General features: G+C 44.6%; 1 protein-coding gene across 2 annotated transcripts in view; it reads right to left on the reverse strand.

Annotated features, from left to right (window-relative positions):
- LOC119163685 (uncharacterized) overlaps positions 1-17,016 on the reverse strand; it is a 295,971-nt gene that overhangs the window by 225,533 nt on the left and 53,422 nt on the right. Inside the window, exon 1 of one of the 2 annotated variants that reach the window (XM_075873442.1) lies at positions 2,113-2,644. The exons of the other annotated variant lie outside the window; for it this stretch is intronic. Coding sequence (XP_075729557.1) covers positions 2,113-2,209 — 97 coding nt within the window. The 5' untranslated portion in view covers positions 2,210-2,644. Of the gene's footprint in view, positions 1-2,112; positions 2,645-17,016 lie in introns of those variants that run through there. 2 annotated transcript variants of the gene reach the window in all.

Consider the following 17,016-nt stretch of genomic DNA (forward strand, 5'->3'; position numbering starts at 1 on the left):
TGCCTCAATCGGAATGAGGGTGCCCCGAACAGGATCAAAAACCTTGATACTGTGAATTTGGACTAATTAAAACATTGTAGTTGAAGTATAAAACAGATCCTATAACCTCTAAAGAATTCCCCGCCCCACAGTTAAAGCGCAGCAACGACCCAAAAGCAACCCAGAAGAAAACATAACTCAGATCCTAGATAATAATAATAATAATAATAATAATAATAATAATAATAATAATAATAATAATAATAATAATAATAATAATAATAATAATAATAATAATAATAATAATAATAATAATAATAATAATAATAATAAATTATTATTATTATTATTATTATTATTATTATTATTATTATTATTATTATTATTATTATTATTATTATTATTATTATTATTATTATTATTATTATTATCCGAGGCTTTACGCACGGGAAATACGATACGATTGTGCCGAACGCGGGAGCGCAGGTCTCACGAAATTTCGGCCTCTTGGGTTTCATTAACGGACATACGTTCTACATCTAAATACATGTACGCGGGCCTCTAGAGCTTCGCTGCCGTCAGACTACCACGGCTGCGTTCGAACCCGCGACACTCGGTGCAGAAGGCAAGCACCGTATTCCTGTGACAGGTGCAGAACGTTATATCATATTGAGCCCTCTGGGCGACACCTCGAACGGCTTATCGTTTTTTACAACGTCACGAGGTGACGGTCAAGCCGACTGTGGCCACCGTATGACGCACTTCGTGTCTGGTCGACTCAGTTTAGCATCTTTTTATTTATTGCTCTTTTTTTTAGGTGGAGGGATGCTGGCAAAGAAGCGTAGCAGCAAGTTCCCGACTGCCAGTTTTGAGACATCGTAAGCAGGTCCCCGAAATTGCAGTGGCTGTGAATGTAAACGCGAGAACAATCGCCACCACTCGGCGGTGGTCATTAGTGGAATTTTTTTTTCTGGCTGTTCCCAACTTACTACGTTTGGTGAGTGTAACAACGATGCAGATCTCCAGGAATTTCTCATTAGCTCTCCAAGCAGTTAGATGATATCATTAACCCCTTACGTTTATCATCTAATGTTCAGTAGGGTTGATAGCTGGGCTAGTTGGTGAGACATCATTTAACCATATGGTGTAGTAGCGCAAATTTGACGGGGACGAAGAGGACAAGAAAACACGACACTCGCTACACTCGCAACTAATTTTTATTTCAGAAGCAGCACTTCATGTATAACCCAAAACCCTAGCGACACAGAAAAGAACTACGAACACGGAATCATTGCCAACAGAAGCTTTTGCGCAGACTCAAACGATAGTACACGGCAGTTAATTCGCGCATAATCTTTTGTTGTTTTTTTTTGTTTTTTTTTTTATTTGATGTTACCCAGGGCTGTTTTAGTTATGTCATCTAAAAGTGTCTAAGCTTAACTGCCGTGTACTATCGTTTGAGTCTGCGCAAAAGCTTCTGTTGGCAATGATTCAGTGTTCGTAGTTCTTTTATGTGTCGCTAGGGTTTTGGGTTATATATGAAGTGCTGCTTCTGAAATAAAAATTAGTTGCGAGTGTAGCGAGTGTCGTGTTTTCTTGTCCTCTTCGTCCCCGTCAAATTTGCGCTATTACACCATATGGTTAAATGATCATCTAATGTGTTGCCGTGTTTCGTTTCTCGTTTTCTTTTTGCTGTATTTGTACACAGCGTCAGTTGCCATGCTTGTCAGTGCCCATTGCTAATGAAAAATGTATATAATCTATACTACCTCCATTTAAAATTACTCGAGTATGTATAACGTATTTTGTGCAAATAGAGCCAGTTACTGCTACAATTTTTGGTGTTCTGTCGCCACTCTTACCTGTGCCAGACGTAACTGGGGGGTGGGAACTTAGTCATGCGGCTGGTCGCTTTTCTTTAGCTTGGTTTTTTTCACAACTACTTTTGTATTAGTAGTGGTAGCAGCCGCAGGATCCTTAAAAACGACATAAGTATCTGCGCACCCAATACAGTTCAAGTATTCAGAAAGCAAGTTAGCAGACGCACCGGCTGTTGAAATAGTGAATACCGATAGTAAATTGAGACAACGAAGCAAACCGCCAAATAATGACTCTGTAGTGGACACCACTTACCTCTCCTGGAAGCTACTTGCTGGCACAGAAGCAGCAGTGAGACGAGACGGAGCATAAGTGTTAATCCAAAGGGCCTTCGAGCAACGGAGAATCCCATAACGTTGACCAACCAGGCCAGTTAGGGCGACGGAAGTTGACGGTCACACACACTTGCTTTGGCAAACGGATTAACGAATGCCTCACCGACAGCACGCATTATCACACGATCAGTACCGTTTAAATCATCAGAAGTGACGTCGAGTTCTCACTAACAGATAAAGATAAGAAAAAAAGCACGAATCACGCATAACTTGGCCCCCGGGAAGTAGTCATGAGAAGGAATATCCTAAATAAGGGATCACCATGGCTTTCTAGACTCTTATTGTGTCCTATATAGCCGGAAAAGTGTGAGGAAAATGATCAGATGTCCGGGATGATATAACTGTCAACACTTAAATCACTGTTTGTCTTATTTTTCAGTTTAGTTGAGCTGTTTCTGAATTGGCTTCACACACCAGCAGAAGAGTCAAGTGGCACGACAAAACAGCCTTCGTCACTAAAAAAACACGCACCAAGTTTATGACACGTGACTGAAAACGACGAGTGCAGATGAACGATAACCGCCGAGCCGTTCGCGGCACGCGACTGGCGTCGTTGAATCCAAGTTGACGTAACTGCGTAACCGGCGAAGTTGTTTCAAATGTGACTAGTCGTGATTCTGGGCGACTAAAAACGACGCTATAAATCCTCCAGCCATCCTGTCACGACAGCACCATCAAACAGAAGAAGAACGAGGAGTTGACGTGGCACACACCATAGCAGATGGCACAAGCAGACGACACGTCTTGTAAATGGTTGATAAGCAAGAAGCAGTTTTTTCAAGACGCGCAGACACGCATGCTAACAATGCAATTGAAGCACTGCTTGGTAGATGTAGTGGTAGGCAGCGTTGTACTGTTGCAAGTGGGCCTCTTAGATGATTTTTGATGCCGGGAAAAAACGAAAGCGAAGCACACGTAGCGAGACACGACACCGCGTGGCCCCTGCGTTGGGACGAAGCGAGGAGCGTGACCACACCACACGAGAGCTGAACGCGATCTAAGAAGCGACTCGTTTGAGACCCAGATCGAGAACAACGGCCGGAGAACCCGTGAGAGAGAGAGGAAGAGAGACAGAGAAAGAGGCTATTTTATTGAAGAAGGAGAAGTGGATGAGGGAGTAAACAGGGCCCTACAGTGCGCATGCGTGGAGTGGGAGCGGCCTCGCGCGTGTGCTGGAGGAACGAATCGATCACCGATTTCGGAGGCCCGTTCCTTTTTCGAGTGGTGGCTCGGCAGCGATAAAAGTAGATTACGAGCAAAAAGAAATCAGAAAAGCAATAGGAAAATGAATGCAAAAAAGAAAGGGAGTGGCTAGACGGGTCACTGAAGCACTGCTTTCACTGACGGACACATAGGTATAGTAGAGGAAGGAGTTGCTTGCGGGGAGAATAGTGTGAACAGTTCGTGAAATAACAGTGCAATGACATTTTAGGATGCTGCTAAAATACGTTGGATGATTGTTGATTTACCTACTAAATGATGTACCCACTCCTAATGATTGATATGTGGGGTTTAACGTCCCAAAACAACTATATGATTATGAGAGACGCCGTAGATAAGGGCTCCGGAAATTTCGACCACCTGCAGTTCTTTAACGTGCTTCGACCACCTGTGGTTCTTTAACCCACTCCTAGGTCTCGTCTATAAAGACAGTAGTACTTGTAAATAAATAAATAAATAATGAATGAATGAATAAATAATAAATAAATAAATAAATAAATAAAAATTACACCGAGAAGGGAAGTGGAGTTGCATCAAAGCGAAACAAAATATGATCAACGAGAAAAACTGAGGAAAATGCTCCAGCTCGAAAAGCAGGAGAGCAACCTAAAATTTAGTATATTTGAATCATCCATATTTACAAACTTCACTGAATAAATGTTTATAATGTGCAACGTTTCATTAAAGATCTGAAAACGAAATTGAAAAATAGCTTCTCTTTTTCAAACAAGCCACACGAGTTCTCTAGATTTCCACGCAGCTTTTGAAGACAATCAGGTAAAAAGGCTCAAAGAAACTTCACTCTGCTGACCAACATCCTATAGGTGCTGCATCACACGTAAAAAAACTTACTAAACGAAACGGATATGCGTTTTGCTGTAACACATGAGTCATGAGGAAGTAGCACTCAAAAACTGTGCCGCAAGTGGCCAAGTTTCTCGAATAAACGTTTGCTTTCTGTAATGGCTGATTGTGGTTTCACAATCACAACAAGACTTGCAGTGCTTTTGAATAAATACTTCCTGGTTAAAAAGTCGCCTAAAATAAGGATGAGATTGATGCCGTAGCGCTAATATTAATGTTTGGCGCTTTCTTAAGGTATTTCCAGTGAAATGTTTTCTGTGCCTCGAACACTTAACATGTAATAAAGTCCCGTTCAGAAAAGAAAAAAAAAAGAGATCATTCGGCAAATTGTATATTGTACTAAGGGTCATGAATTAGCTGTTTCATTGGGCGTACAAGGGCGATAACACACATGACAGATTGGTTGTGTAAAACACATAAATAATAAAGGCTTGTGACATGTTGAATAGAAGAAATGGACTTAAGTCTCTAGTACATACGGTGAGTGAATGAACCAATGCCGGTATGTGTTTAGAAAAAAGGTAGTTGACGATTTAGATTACTCGGTACCCTACTTTGGGAGAGCTTACCAGGGTCCCTTGGGCCACACACTTGATGAAGCTGCATTGTTAGCAAGAGATATTTATTCTAACAGGGTACATCGATACCATTCCAACAGTATATTGTGGCGAAACAAAACATGTACAGAAAAAGATATGCTTACAAGCAGCACACGAGGCGGTGCGAGACCTCTCCAACCACACCTCTCCTGGCATGCGTTCTACCGGTGATGGAGATAACCGGGAAATTCTTACGACATTTAATGAGCTCACTAAAAAGTTCAACCTGTCTAGAAGGATTTTCCCTTCACCTCACAAAAAAAAATCTAACTCGGCCCTAAGCACCTACAATAAGGCTTTTGCAAACGCGGATGTACCCTACTTTGAAAATATTACACGTCATGTACCCTGACCTATACCCAAGTAATCTTAGCCCACATTGAGGGGAATTAGCTTCATTAGAACATATGCTCTGAAAGTGTACCAAATTCGCTTCTTTATCGAACATCACTTCTGCTAGATAGGAGGCGGCAATCCGCAGCTCGTCCTCGGCAGATCTGCTCTGGGCTGTCCACCAAGCCCGCGAGGCGGCTGAAGTGCTCGGCATCTCAGTCCTCACGTGGGAGCGGCCCGCAACACAGTGACCCATGTTTTGGAGGACCAAATAAAAGTTTACCCAATTCAATACGTACATTACGTGGTTAATGAAATTTTTTAGGAGGCGTTCAGTGCGGCACCTGAAATATCACCGTTCTCAAAAACTTAACAAATACTGTGTGAAATATTATCATCATATGAAAAATAGAGGGTTACGTCGTTGGTAAATTATGTAAATTTCACAAGATTCCTGTCACGTTGGCCGAACATTGAACGTCTGAATCTACGTTTAAAGCACTCAGAAATGGCTTATAACCATGACAAAAAAGTGCTCAGGGCACGATGGACAACCCTGACTGACTCTAGGTGTAATGCATAATGGGAGTACTTTTTCAACCATGAAAACCAATGTGCGATTTCTACAAATTAATGCCACAAATGAATCGTCATCATCATCCTCATCAGCAGCAGCAGCCTGACTATGTGCACTGCAGGACAAAGTCCTCTTTCATGTTCCGCTAGTCAACTCGGTCCTGTGCTTGCTGCTGCAAATTTATACCCACTAACTTCTTAATCTCATCTGCCCACCTAACCTTCTGTCCCCCCTCACCCACTTGCCTTTTCTAGGAATCCAGTTAGTTACCCTTAATGACCAGCAGTTATCCTGTCTACGCGCTACATGCCCGGCATAAGTCCATTTCTACTTCTTGATTTCAACTATGATATCCTTAACCCCCGTTTGTTTTCTTATCCACTCTGCTCTCTTGTCTCTTAAGGTTACACCTACCATTTTTCTTTCCATTGTTCGCTGCGTCGTCCTAAACTTAAGCTGAACCCTCTTTGTAAGTCTCGAGGTTTCTCCTCCATAGCTTGGTACCGGCAAAATGCAGCTGTTATATACCTTCCTCTTGATGGATAGTGGCAATCTACCTGTCATGATTTGAGGCATATCAATGCGGCTATCTAAAGGCTGTGAGCACACTGACAGTATACACCTGTCAAATAAGTTCTTCCAATCGTATGTTACGAGCTTAAGTGCACGCAGCGACATCACCTTGACAATTACGTCACGAGTCGTGAAGTACAAGCTGTGCATTTTTCGTCCAGGCACTGATGAAGCCTGCTCTGGGCTGACCAGAATGTTGATGAGGGCTTCTATACACTGAACTGTGAATGTCCCGAACACTTTGTAATCAGCTATAACATTCGTGACAGGCCTCATTATTCCAGACAGACAGAAGCGTCCCTATTCGAAATAAGCAGCCAACTCGGAAAATGTGTGGGAAGAGGCCGTCCTCAAAACACCGCCTGATAACCGTGGTAAAGAAAGCACCAATTCCAAAACGTCAAATGTAAAAAAAAAACTCACAGCATATCCATGGAATGAATGATGATGAATGGAGCGAAGCGTCCGTTTGTCTGTCCGTGTGTCCATACGTCCGTGCATCTGACCGTCCATCTGAGCGTCCGTCCGTACATCGGCGCGTTCGTCCGCGCATTCGTCCGTGCATTCATCCGTGCGCCTGTCCGTTCACGGAGAAGTAGCTAAGTGCTCGTATTGACTCCTACTTTAGCTGAGATGAACGCAAGCCATTGACGTCAATTAGAATGTGTATCAGTGGTAGACTCGCCTTCTCCTCATCCTCCAGTTCAACAATGCGGGACAGCAAGATAGATGAGTATGCTGAAATCAGTATTATATTTATATGAACTGTTGTTTCACTACACGAAACACTAACGTGATTATAAGGCACACCTTAGTAGTGGGATCTGAAAATTCGGAACATGTGGTGGTCTTAACAGTTCACTGTGGGAGGGTGCTAACACCCCCTGTAAAGTTGTTTGCGCTTCGTGGCGCCCAGAAGCCGCAATCAGAGATCACAACTGTCGCGTGGTAGTTGGCGTTGTGCTCGCGAGCGTTTATTACCACCGCCATCATTATCAGGGTATAGCGTCAGCGGTGAAGCCTGGCGCTAAGCTTGGGTGGCCTCACACGAGAAACAAGCGGGTATTTTTGGCGGGTCTTTTTGGCACAAGGCCGGTGTCATGCAAGGTTCCTTTACATGTTTAGTAAGAAGAGCTCTCTCAGGTGTAAACCTACGAGAGACTTAACGAAGGGACAAAGCCGTATGTACCAAAACTCAAACAAGAACTTTAATTCAAAAGTAAAAAGACGAAAATCCCCCATAAAACGAAACAACTAATAAACAGTTGACTGGACACGGCGAAATCCATCTATCAACACTAAACAAAGAAGTTCAAAGGGCTCAATTGAATCTAACGTCCGAATGGGGCTGAGTGGTGGAGTAGGGCAAGATATCTGTTCGGTCTCACCCACCCGCTGAATTCCGGCGACGATGAGCAAACCGGAACGCGGTGATTCGGGCTTCAGGACGCGGGCAGGACGGGAATGAAGGAACGCTGGCTGCTGACTACACGCCGAGAAACCAGACCGGAACGTGGTGGCTCTGGCTTTAGGAGTGTGGACCCGTCTGTGACGAGAGAACGCAGGCTGGTGGCGACGCGTCAGGGAACCAGAGTCAACCTGGCCAAGCAGCTGGGCGCACAGCTCGGGCCCGTAGCCCGATGGCTGTTGCTCGCCTGTTGGAACCAAAGTCCGCAGGCCTTGGGTAGGAGTTCAGGACCGGATGGCCACGGTCCTCTCAAGCGGGAACACGACGGCAGGATGCCTCGGCTCGTTGAAGTCCTGCAAGCTTGGGTCCGACGCCCGACGGCCCATCTTCAGCGCCCGTTCCGGTGACGACCTTCCGCTTGCCCCGTCTTCTTCGAACACCCCTTGATCTGCTCTGCTCAGGCTTCTGCTTCCGCTCTGGCCCACTTGTCTTATCCCGATTGGAGATTCTGTACTTTCGTGGTACCCAGCCATTGGGCCTTGAAATCTCCGTGGAGGGACCTCATTGGACCAAAGTGTTCACGCCCACACGTGCCGCAATTGAGCGTTATCTTCATCTTCTTCTGGCTGATGGAGTGGCGCACTTTTTAAACGCGCACAAACACATTACACCGGGACCCCTTCTAGTGAGTCAGGCGTTAGCGACACCACCTTGTGTTTGTCATGTTGTTGAGTGCTGTGTAATATTGTGTAAAGTTGTTTAGCGTTGTTGAGGGCTGTGTATATTGTGTAAGGCTGTTTAGCGTGCTCGTCGCAATTGATGTAGTAATACGGCTGACGATATCGTCGATCTAAAATAGTGAGTTAAATGTGTGTATTGCTTGGTTTGTTCGGATCGTGTCCACTGTGTCCGTTCGCTCCAAGAGCGTGGCGCTCTCGCCAGCGACATCCCACACTGGCTGCCCAACGTGGAGCTCTTGGAGTATCAGACGACAGTTTTCGCGCTTCGGTGCAGGCTTTTGTTTAAGCCGGGATAGAGTAGGCCTACTTTACCTAGGGGCACGACACCGCTGCCATGATGGTTCGCTTACCGGTACTGCTAACGCAGGTCACATTCCTTCTATAGGATATGGATCATGGTTTTCCGTGCGCCATTCCTGCACTCAGCTGTACGGGTTAAGTCTCGTAAGTCGGCAATGGCTATCATCCAAGATAACGGCGTTGGAAATAGCCACCTGCATCTTACTCTCGCAGTTGGGAACTACACCACTGCCACGATGGTTCGCTTACCGGTACTTTCCAGCTATTTTGAACCGCGTTCGATAGCGAATATATTAATCAATATTACAGATACTCATTCGTCACTCAGATGCGTTTTAGGTCGCGAATCACTACTACGGGGTCCATAGCTACTCGTTAACGCAAAAATCTTGGCATGAGCAAACTTGATGTCAGTGCTCCTTTAAAGATCCAGTTATGTAAGTGAATCCAACTAAGGGTATAGTTGTAAAGCGACTGCTGGTTATCTTACTTTCACTGGAAATGTAGACACACACAAAGTCCTGCTAAACCAAAAAACTATACCTTTAGGCAAAGAGAAAGCAATATTTTCAATCTTCAAGGAAAGACGCAGACGCCTGTACCAAATTCTGAAACAGAGAAGACAGAGACAGGTACGCGAACAAAAATTGCAGAAGAATATCGGGTTCTCTCAGTTTTAGTGGTGGACGCCATGCAAATGCGTTTCTTCTGAGAATTTGGGTGATGTTACTCAAGCAGAAAGTATATAGTTGCACGTGAATTCTGTCAATTACTGAGCCAAATTCTAGTCGGCAAAGTTAGGCAAATGTAAATAAAAGCCTGAGTAGCGCAAGGATTGCAACAAGACATTGCTCATTTCCTGAGCATCACGTGTCTTTGTCGCAAGAAACGCAGTTAACACTTTTCAAAGAACGGGCAAAGAAGCATTAGACTCCGTGAAGTAATTTCACTTACTTTCTCCTTTCCTGTTCGATCAGTTCCATGTAAACTATGGGGTTGTTGAGCTTACGGATGAAAAGGATAAGAAAGTTAAAAGCGCGAGCCTCTGTGCTAATTCCTCAAGAATCAACTTTCTTTCTTTCTTTCCTTCTTTCTTTCTTTCTTTCTTTCTTTCTTTTTTTTCTTCCTTTCTTTCTTTCCTTCCTTCTCTCTTTCTTTCTTTATTTCTTCTTTTTCTCTCCAAGCGCGCACTGGTCCGTCTTGACTGTTCCCCTTCCTCTATGCCGGGAATAGCCTTGCAACGCAACACTTCTGTTGCAGCAAGCTAAAATGACGGGCATCCAGTCAGTAATAAAAGGCGCGAACGTCAAACGACAAGCCACCGCAACAAAACATCACACTGCCATAGAAGAAAACGCCGATCTCCGACAGGTGCACCATCACACAACATTAGCTATTAGCAAAATCGTGCATGCGGATGCTCATGTCACCGGCGCAACATCTACGGTCCAATTGCTGAATGATCGCTCTCGCCAAAAGTAAATAGCGTGGGTTGCTATCACTATCTACGTGTTGCGGCACTGAATTTGCGTCTTGGACGGGTCACTGCTCTCCCACTGTTGAGTACGTAGTACTCGAAAATGTGAACACCTTTTTTTCTCTAAGCCTTGAGAACCTCACCTATGCTTCATCTCGCAAGCTGGTTGAAGCACTATGAAGGCTAGACTGATTTTCACCAATCAAAAAGGTGTCTTACTCCACGTTGTATCAATCCGCACATATTTTCAGCTGTAGCTTAATCGGTACAGTGCCCGCGCCGCGAGATCATTCACATATCAGTGGACCGGAGATCGAATTCGGTCGGGAGAACAGAAATATCTTGAGGCGAAACTCCTTAAGCCACGGGTCGTGAGTCCCTGATGTAGCAGCAGTAGTAGTAGTAGTAGTAGTAGTAGTAGTAGTAGTAGTAGTAGTAGTAGTAGTAGTAGTCCTTTTACCGGTCATAATAGTAGTCCTTTTACCGGTCATGAAGCTTCAGTGATAAAATTGGCCCCGTATCTGCATGTTAGTCTGCAAATGCCGTCGAAAAACGATAGTCTTGCGTATGGAGAGAGTGAACAAAACATTGATTTGACGTTCTGCGCAAGAAAACCGGTGAATGGTATTCTGATGATAAGCTGATAAAAATACTTTGATCTTAGCCAAAAGGCCGAGAAGCGATTATTGGTATTCTGGAGGCGCTGCGTTAGAGTGCCTCGAGCGTGCAGCGGAGGCGAACGAGCGCATCAAGTCACGTACGTGAGACACGAGTGTGTTGTGGCCGTTTTCTTGGAAAATGAAGCGCGTGGCTCTGAGACGGGTGCGCGCACTCGTCTCAGAGGTGATAAGGTGTAGAACGCAAGGCGAGGGGTAGGTGACACCACCATCTCGTCTTAGCAAAGCGTTGGAAACACTCGCCATTTCGTGCAAGCGTTGCATGGCCAGCACATCGTAATAAGCGCTACGGCCCTTAAAATTAATTACATACGCATGCCTTTTCTAGTAAAAGACGCACAGGCAGAATATATACGTGTTGTTATGGTGCCTCAGACATGCGCAATTGTTGCTTTTTAATTGACAATTGCTTAAGTATGAACGATAAAACTTGAGCAACATTGATGGGCGCTGCGGATGAAATCGGCCGTTTCAAGTATCTGGTGTCGTTAAAAGTAGACAGACAGACAAACGTACAGACAGACTGAACGACAGACAGATCAAAAATTTTGCGTCGAAGGTCCCCCAAAAAGACTATTGTCTTTAAAAATGATATAGAGACAAAAGCAACCGCTAGGGGCACCCTCGCCTACGGCCGGACATCGGAGTAGCCATGGTGCTGCCATTGGCGCGCGCCGAAGCTGTGAAACGTTACAAAATGTAGCCGTGAAGTTCGAATGCGTCTTCAGTGTGATGTTAGCGTCAAAAAAATTCTGGAAAGCTTGAATGCAGTAAAATTTAGCGTCAAATGAAGCTTTGAAGCTAGAAATCGACGGCATGCTGATTCCACTGTGAAATTATACAACTATACATTCCAGGGTGCCACCGAGAAAGGGGGAAATTTGCTGAATTTTTCCCTTTTTTACATCAGATAACCTTTTTTTTCTTGTACTGCCAAAGAGTTAAGGCTCTACCAAGACCGTTATATAGCACAAAGGAGCAGGTTCTCACACGCTTGTTGCGGGATTGAATTCCGGCCACAGCGGCCGTATTTTCGGTGAAAGCGAGAGTGCTTGTGGCCCGTGTGCTCAGATTTAGGTGCACGTTAAACAACCCCGGGTGGTCTAAATTTCCGGAGCCCTCATCTACAACGTCTCTCATAAACATATGTTGACTTTTGGACGTTGAACCTCTACAATTATTATTATTACTCTCACGTGCATCATAACATTCGGCTAGAAGCTCCAAAGAATATCCTAGGTGGGCCATACACTGCGGCAGCGTTATACCTATTTAACCGGAGTGGGGAGATCCCATGTGGGAACTCCCCATTGTTCGTCTTCCTCAGTTGCGGAAGCAAGTAGACTAAACACGTAGAAGCTCTTCGTATCCTCAAGGCAGCCCTTGTTAGCATGGGATAATCGGTAGTCAAACTTTGTTCTATTCTATACTTTTTTTCGTTTCTATCTTAGTAAGAAACCCAGATAATGATAAGCATCTCCGAGAGAAGCCCACCTCCTCGGGCTGGGTGAGCTTGACGTTTGCCAGGCAGATTGAAAATCAAAATGGGAACTTGGTTTTTGAGGATGTTAATTATAATTCATACGCTTCTTTATTCTTTTCAGCAGTTCAACGGCAGGCGTTCAATTCCATACAGAAGCAATATTACGCAAGGGTGGGTAGCACGTTCTAAACCCAGTCTTCCCGCCAGTAACTGAAGTACTTGCATGGGTAACATATACAGAGAACGCCACACGGGAAACATTGCGGAGAAGTACGCATTCAGTAAAAGAAAATAAAATAGAAATACCAAACAAGGTTAGTGACCTAACCGCATACGGATTACGCAAAATTCAACGATAAAACTTTCTCGCATCAAACGTTTTCGCCATAACGTGCAAGCCCACGGGTACAATAGCTTCGAAAGATTTGAATGAAGGATCTCAAGTGGAAAAATAAGCTCGAGCTTACTTATAAACGAAAGCAAAGTTTAGCTCCAGTCGAAACAAACACGTGAGTTGAAATTGGCAATACAGAAGCTCGAACGCCAAAGACGACCGAAAGGCAATGCTGATGATATTTGAGGTTTAACATCCCAAAACCACTATTTGATTATGAAAGACGCCGTACTGGAGGCCTCCGGAAATTTAAACCACCTGGGGTTCTTTAACGTGCACCCAAATCTGAGCACAAGGCCCTACAGCATTTTCGCCTGCATCAGAAATGCTGCCATCGTAGTCGGGATTCGATCCCGCGAGCTGCGGGTCAGCAGCCGACCACCTTAGCCACTAGACCACCGCGGCTGGGAACGGCTGAAACGTCGCGTTTCGTTAGCTTATGCTGGATCATTGAACCGTGCAGAGTGGAGATGAAGCTCGGATTTTTTTTCCCTTTTTCTTCTTTTCTTTATTTCTCCCTACTGATTTTGTAAAAATCCAGGCGACTTTACCCTGCGTAAACGATGCTGTGTACTCGAAGCCATAATTAATTTAGCGTATTCGACGCTTTAGCACGGCACCGAATACACTCAGTTCATTTGGGTTTGCTGAATAAAAGTTTATCCAATCCAATTTGGGTTTGCTGGTCACCACGTTACTGGACAGATGTACAGTGAGTGTCGAATACGAGGTATACAAAATACGTGAATGGGCCCTCTCGCCTTTCCTATCTCTGCCAAGATTGGCTGTTGGTTACTGCGCAATAAGAACTGACTTCTTCTTCAACACTTTCTGAAATATACTTTGACCATATGCTCCGACTATCCGATCTTATTACAAAGAGCATATTTTTATGCTAAATCCGTTCTTTGATGAAAAGTAGATTTGCGATTCACAGGAACCGTTTTCTATTATGTGCGCAGTTGTTTTGTCTTTGGAATGGTCTTTCAATTTCCTCAAAAAGAAAATTTTGCACAAAATAAGTTTGGTCTGCGCCCAAAGAAATAACGCCAAGAACACGACTTTAGCGACAAGGAAACATGACTCGATTTCGTCACGTTCTATTTGTTTCAAGTTTTACAGCATCGTGTCTCAAATCTCAGTGGAATTACTAATTGGAAAGACAGTCTCCTTCAGCCGTGTGTTTGTCCTTCCTAGCTCGTCGTGGTACGTGACCTCCTCGATCGATGACTTACTCGGCAGGTATGGACAGACAGACAGACAGACAGACAGACAGACAGACAGACAGACAGACAGACAGATAGATAAATAGATAGATAGATAGATAGATAGATAGATAGATAGGACGAATGGATGAACAGATGGACGGACGCAAGCACGGACTGACGAATGGATTAAATTAAGGACACAAGGACAAACGGACCGACGCTTCGCCCAGCTCGATTGAATGATATGTGGGGTTTAACGTCCGAAATTCACCATATGATTATGAGAGACGCAGTAGTGGAGGGCTCCGGAAATTTCAACCACCCGGGGTTCTTTAACGTGCACCCGAATCTGAGCACACAGGCCTACAACATTTCCGCCTCCATCGGAAACGCAGCCGGCTTCGCCCCACTCATCATCACTCACTACGTTGATATGCTGTGACTTTTAAAATGCGAAGCATTTTTTAGCGAATTTCGGCGACTTTGAGCGTATCTATCTATCTATCTATCTATCTATCTATCTATCTATCTATCTATCTATCTATCTATCTATCTATCTATCTATCTATCTATCTATCTATCTATCTATCTATCTATCTATCTATCTATCTATCTATCTATCTATCTATCTATCTATCTATCTAGCCACCTGTGACTTTTACCTCTCCTGGCCGTTTCGATAATGGTATCCATACCAGACTTGATATGGCATAACATGACTCTATGGAGAACGTATTTGATCAGTCATAACATGAAAATCATGACATGTATGTCGTGGATGTCATGATTTACATTTAATGGTCCTGCAGCTTTTGAGGTGGTTTCGGTCACATGGCATTGTGCAAAATTGGTACGGTGTGGTATGATTGCATGGCGAACACAAGCGACAGGCCCTAACATGAAAATGATGACATGTGTGTCATGTAACAGCATGACCACATACCACGCTCATGATGCGCTCGTGGCCGTTCCACTAGCATCACATATACAAAATTTGGTATTACAGTGACGAAGGTATGTGACTGGTGCAAACATGATAATCATGAGATGTGTTTCATGTAACAACATGACTACATTAAACACTCATGGTGCGCTGGCAGCCGTTTCGCTAGCTTCACTTATATTGAATTCGGTATTACGGGACCTGAATGGATCACAAAGGTATGATAATAGCGAAAACATGATAAACATGAGATGCGTATCATGTAACAACATGACTACATGCGACGCTCATGAGGCGCTTGCAGCTGTTTCACTAGCCTCACATGAACCAAGCTAGGTATTACACGACGCGAACGGACAGCTCGGGTAACTGACACACCCAAACACGATAATCACGACATGCGTGTTACGTAACGGCATGACTACATGCCACACTGATGATGCGCTCGCAGCCGTTTCGCTAGCTTAAATGCTAAATTTGGTATTACGTGACGCCAACGAATGACGAAGTTATGTGACTGGTGCAAACATGAAAATCATGAGATGCGTGTCATGTGAGAACATGACTACATGCCACAGTCAAGGCGCCAATACGTTTCGACGTGACGTGGTGCGCGTGCTCACCGGCGTTTATTTCATCGCGTCACGCCGGCGTTGCCACGCCAGGCTCCGGTTTCCACGCCAGGCGTACGCCGCACTGCGTTGCTTCGACGCATGCGCACTTAAGCCCGTCTGGCGTCCCTCCGTTACGAAAAGAGGGAGATGCAGTGTTGTCTGGGTAACGCATCAGCGCGAAACGCAGCATGTCGCGTTAAGTGCCGGTTGCCCTCGGGCCGCGCCGACGAACGCTGGTCACACCTGGCGTCAGACTGCAGAGTGCTCGCCTTTTGCTAACGTAGCGTCGCTGCGCCCAGCGTGCGCGCGGGTCAACGCTACATTGAAGTATATAGGGCCTCTCATGATGCGCTCGCGGCCATTTTGCTAGCTCCACATATACCAAATTGTTGGATACATGATGTCAAATGATGACGAAATATACGACTGGTGCAAGCATGATAATCCTGACACGCGTGTCATTTAAGAACATGACAGCATAGCCCGCTCATAGCGTGCTCGTGGCCATTTCGCTAGCTCTACCTATACTAAATTTGGTACCACGCGACGGGAATAGAAGACGAAGGTAATCGACACAATCGAACATTATATTCATGATATGGAAGTCATATACGGCAACATTTACTTCCACCTCTTAACGTTATGCTGATTTTGAAGTGACATATCAACATTTCTCATTCGTGCTTCGCATATCATCGATTCCCACTGTATGTGGGATCTGCCAATTTTTCAAGAGACAAAATCAGTTTCGGGCACAGTTCAATTGTATATATTCAATTATTGTCTGATTCGAATAATAGTGCAGCGAGAGGCAGAGAGACGACGTGACAGGAGCCGGCCTGGCTCCTGCTGATCTCAGTGCCCGAGCAGAGCGGTGGCGTCACCCTGCGTCAATTGCAAGCCGCGAGGACTAGTTCTAATCCGCTGCCTAATCTGACTACCTCATGGCTCACGCATCATGAGCCACGCGGCGCTCCTCTTTCTTGCGCAGACGCTGGCAAAGTCTGGCGCGAAGCTACATCAGCTAGCACTTTCGGTTATATGAAAGTTATGTACAAAGAAAGAGAGGCACAGATACTATGTACTATAACGACAATCCATGCCGTGTCCGTTAGAGAGTCTGAGTCGTCAATATGAATAGGCACAGGGTCATCATGACTGTTACGGTAAAAAATTTCGCAATAGTATCAAACAGCACATTTGATGCTTCTAAGCAAGCAGCAGAAGCTGCCTTCTTGTAGTGTTCAACTCTGCTGATTTTACAGTAAACAGCTAGTTTGAGAATGAAAAAACAGATACAGTAGATAGCCATAAGATGCGCTGCATTGTCACAACTACCACAAATTGAGAACGACATTTTATTTATCTCATACATGCAAAGCTGAGTCAAGAAACATGGAGGAAAGTAATAAA

This window comes from Rhipicephalus microplus, chromosome 9 (assembly GCF_043290135.1).
Source record: "Rhipicephalus microplus isolate Deutch F79 chromosome 9, USDA_Rmic, whole genome shotgun sequence".
In the NCBI taxonomy this organism is placed as follows: domain Eukaryota; kingdom Metazoa; phylum Arthropoda; class Arachnida; order Ixodida; family Ixodidae; genus Rhipicephalus; species Rhipicephalus microplus.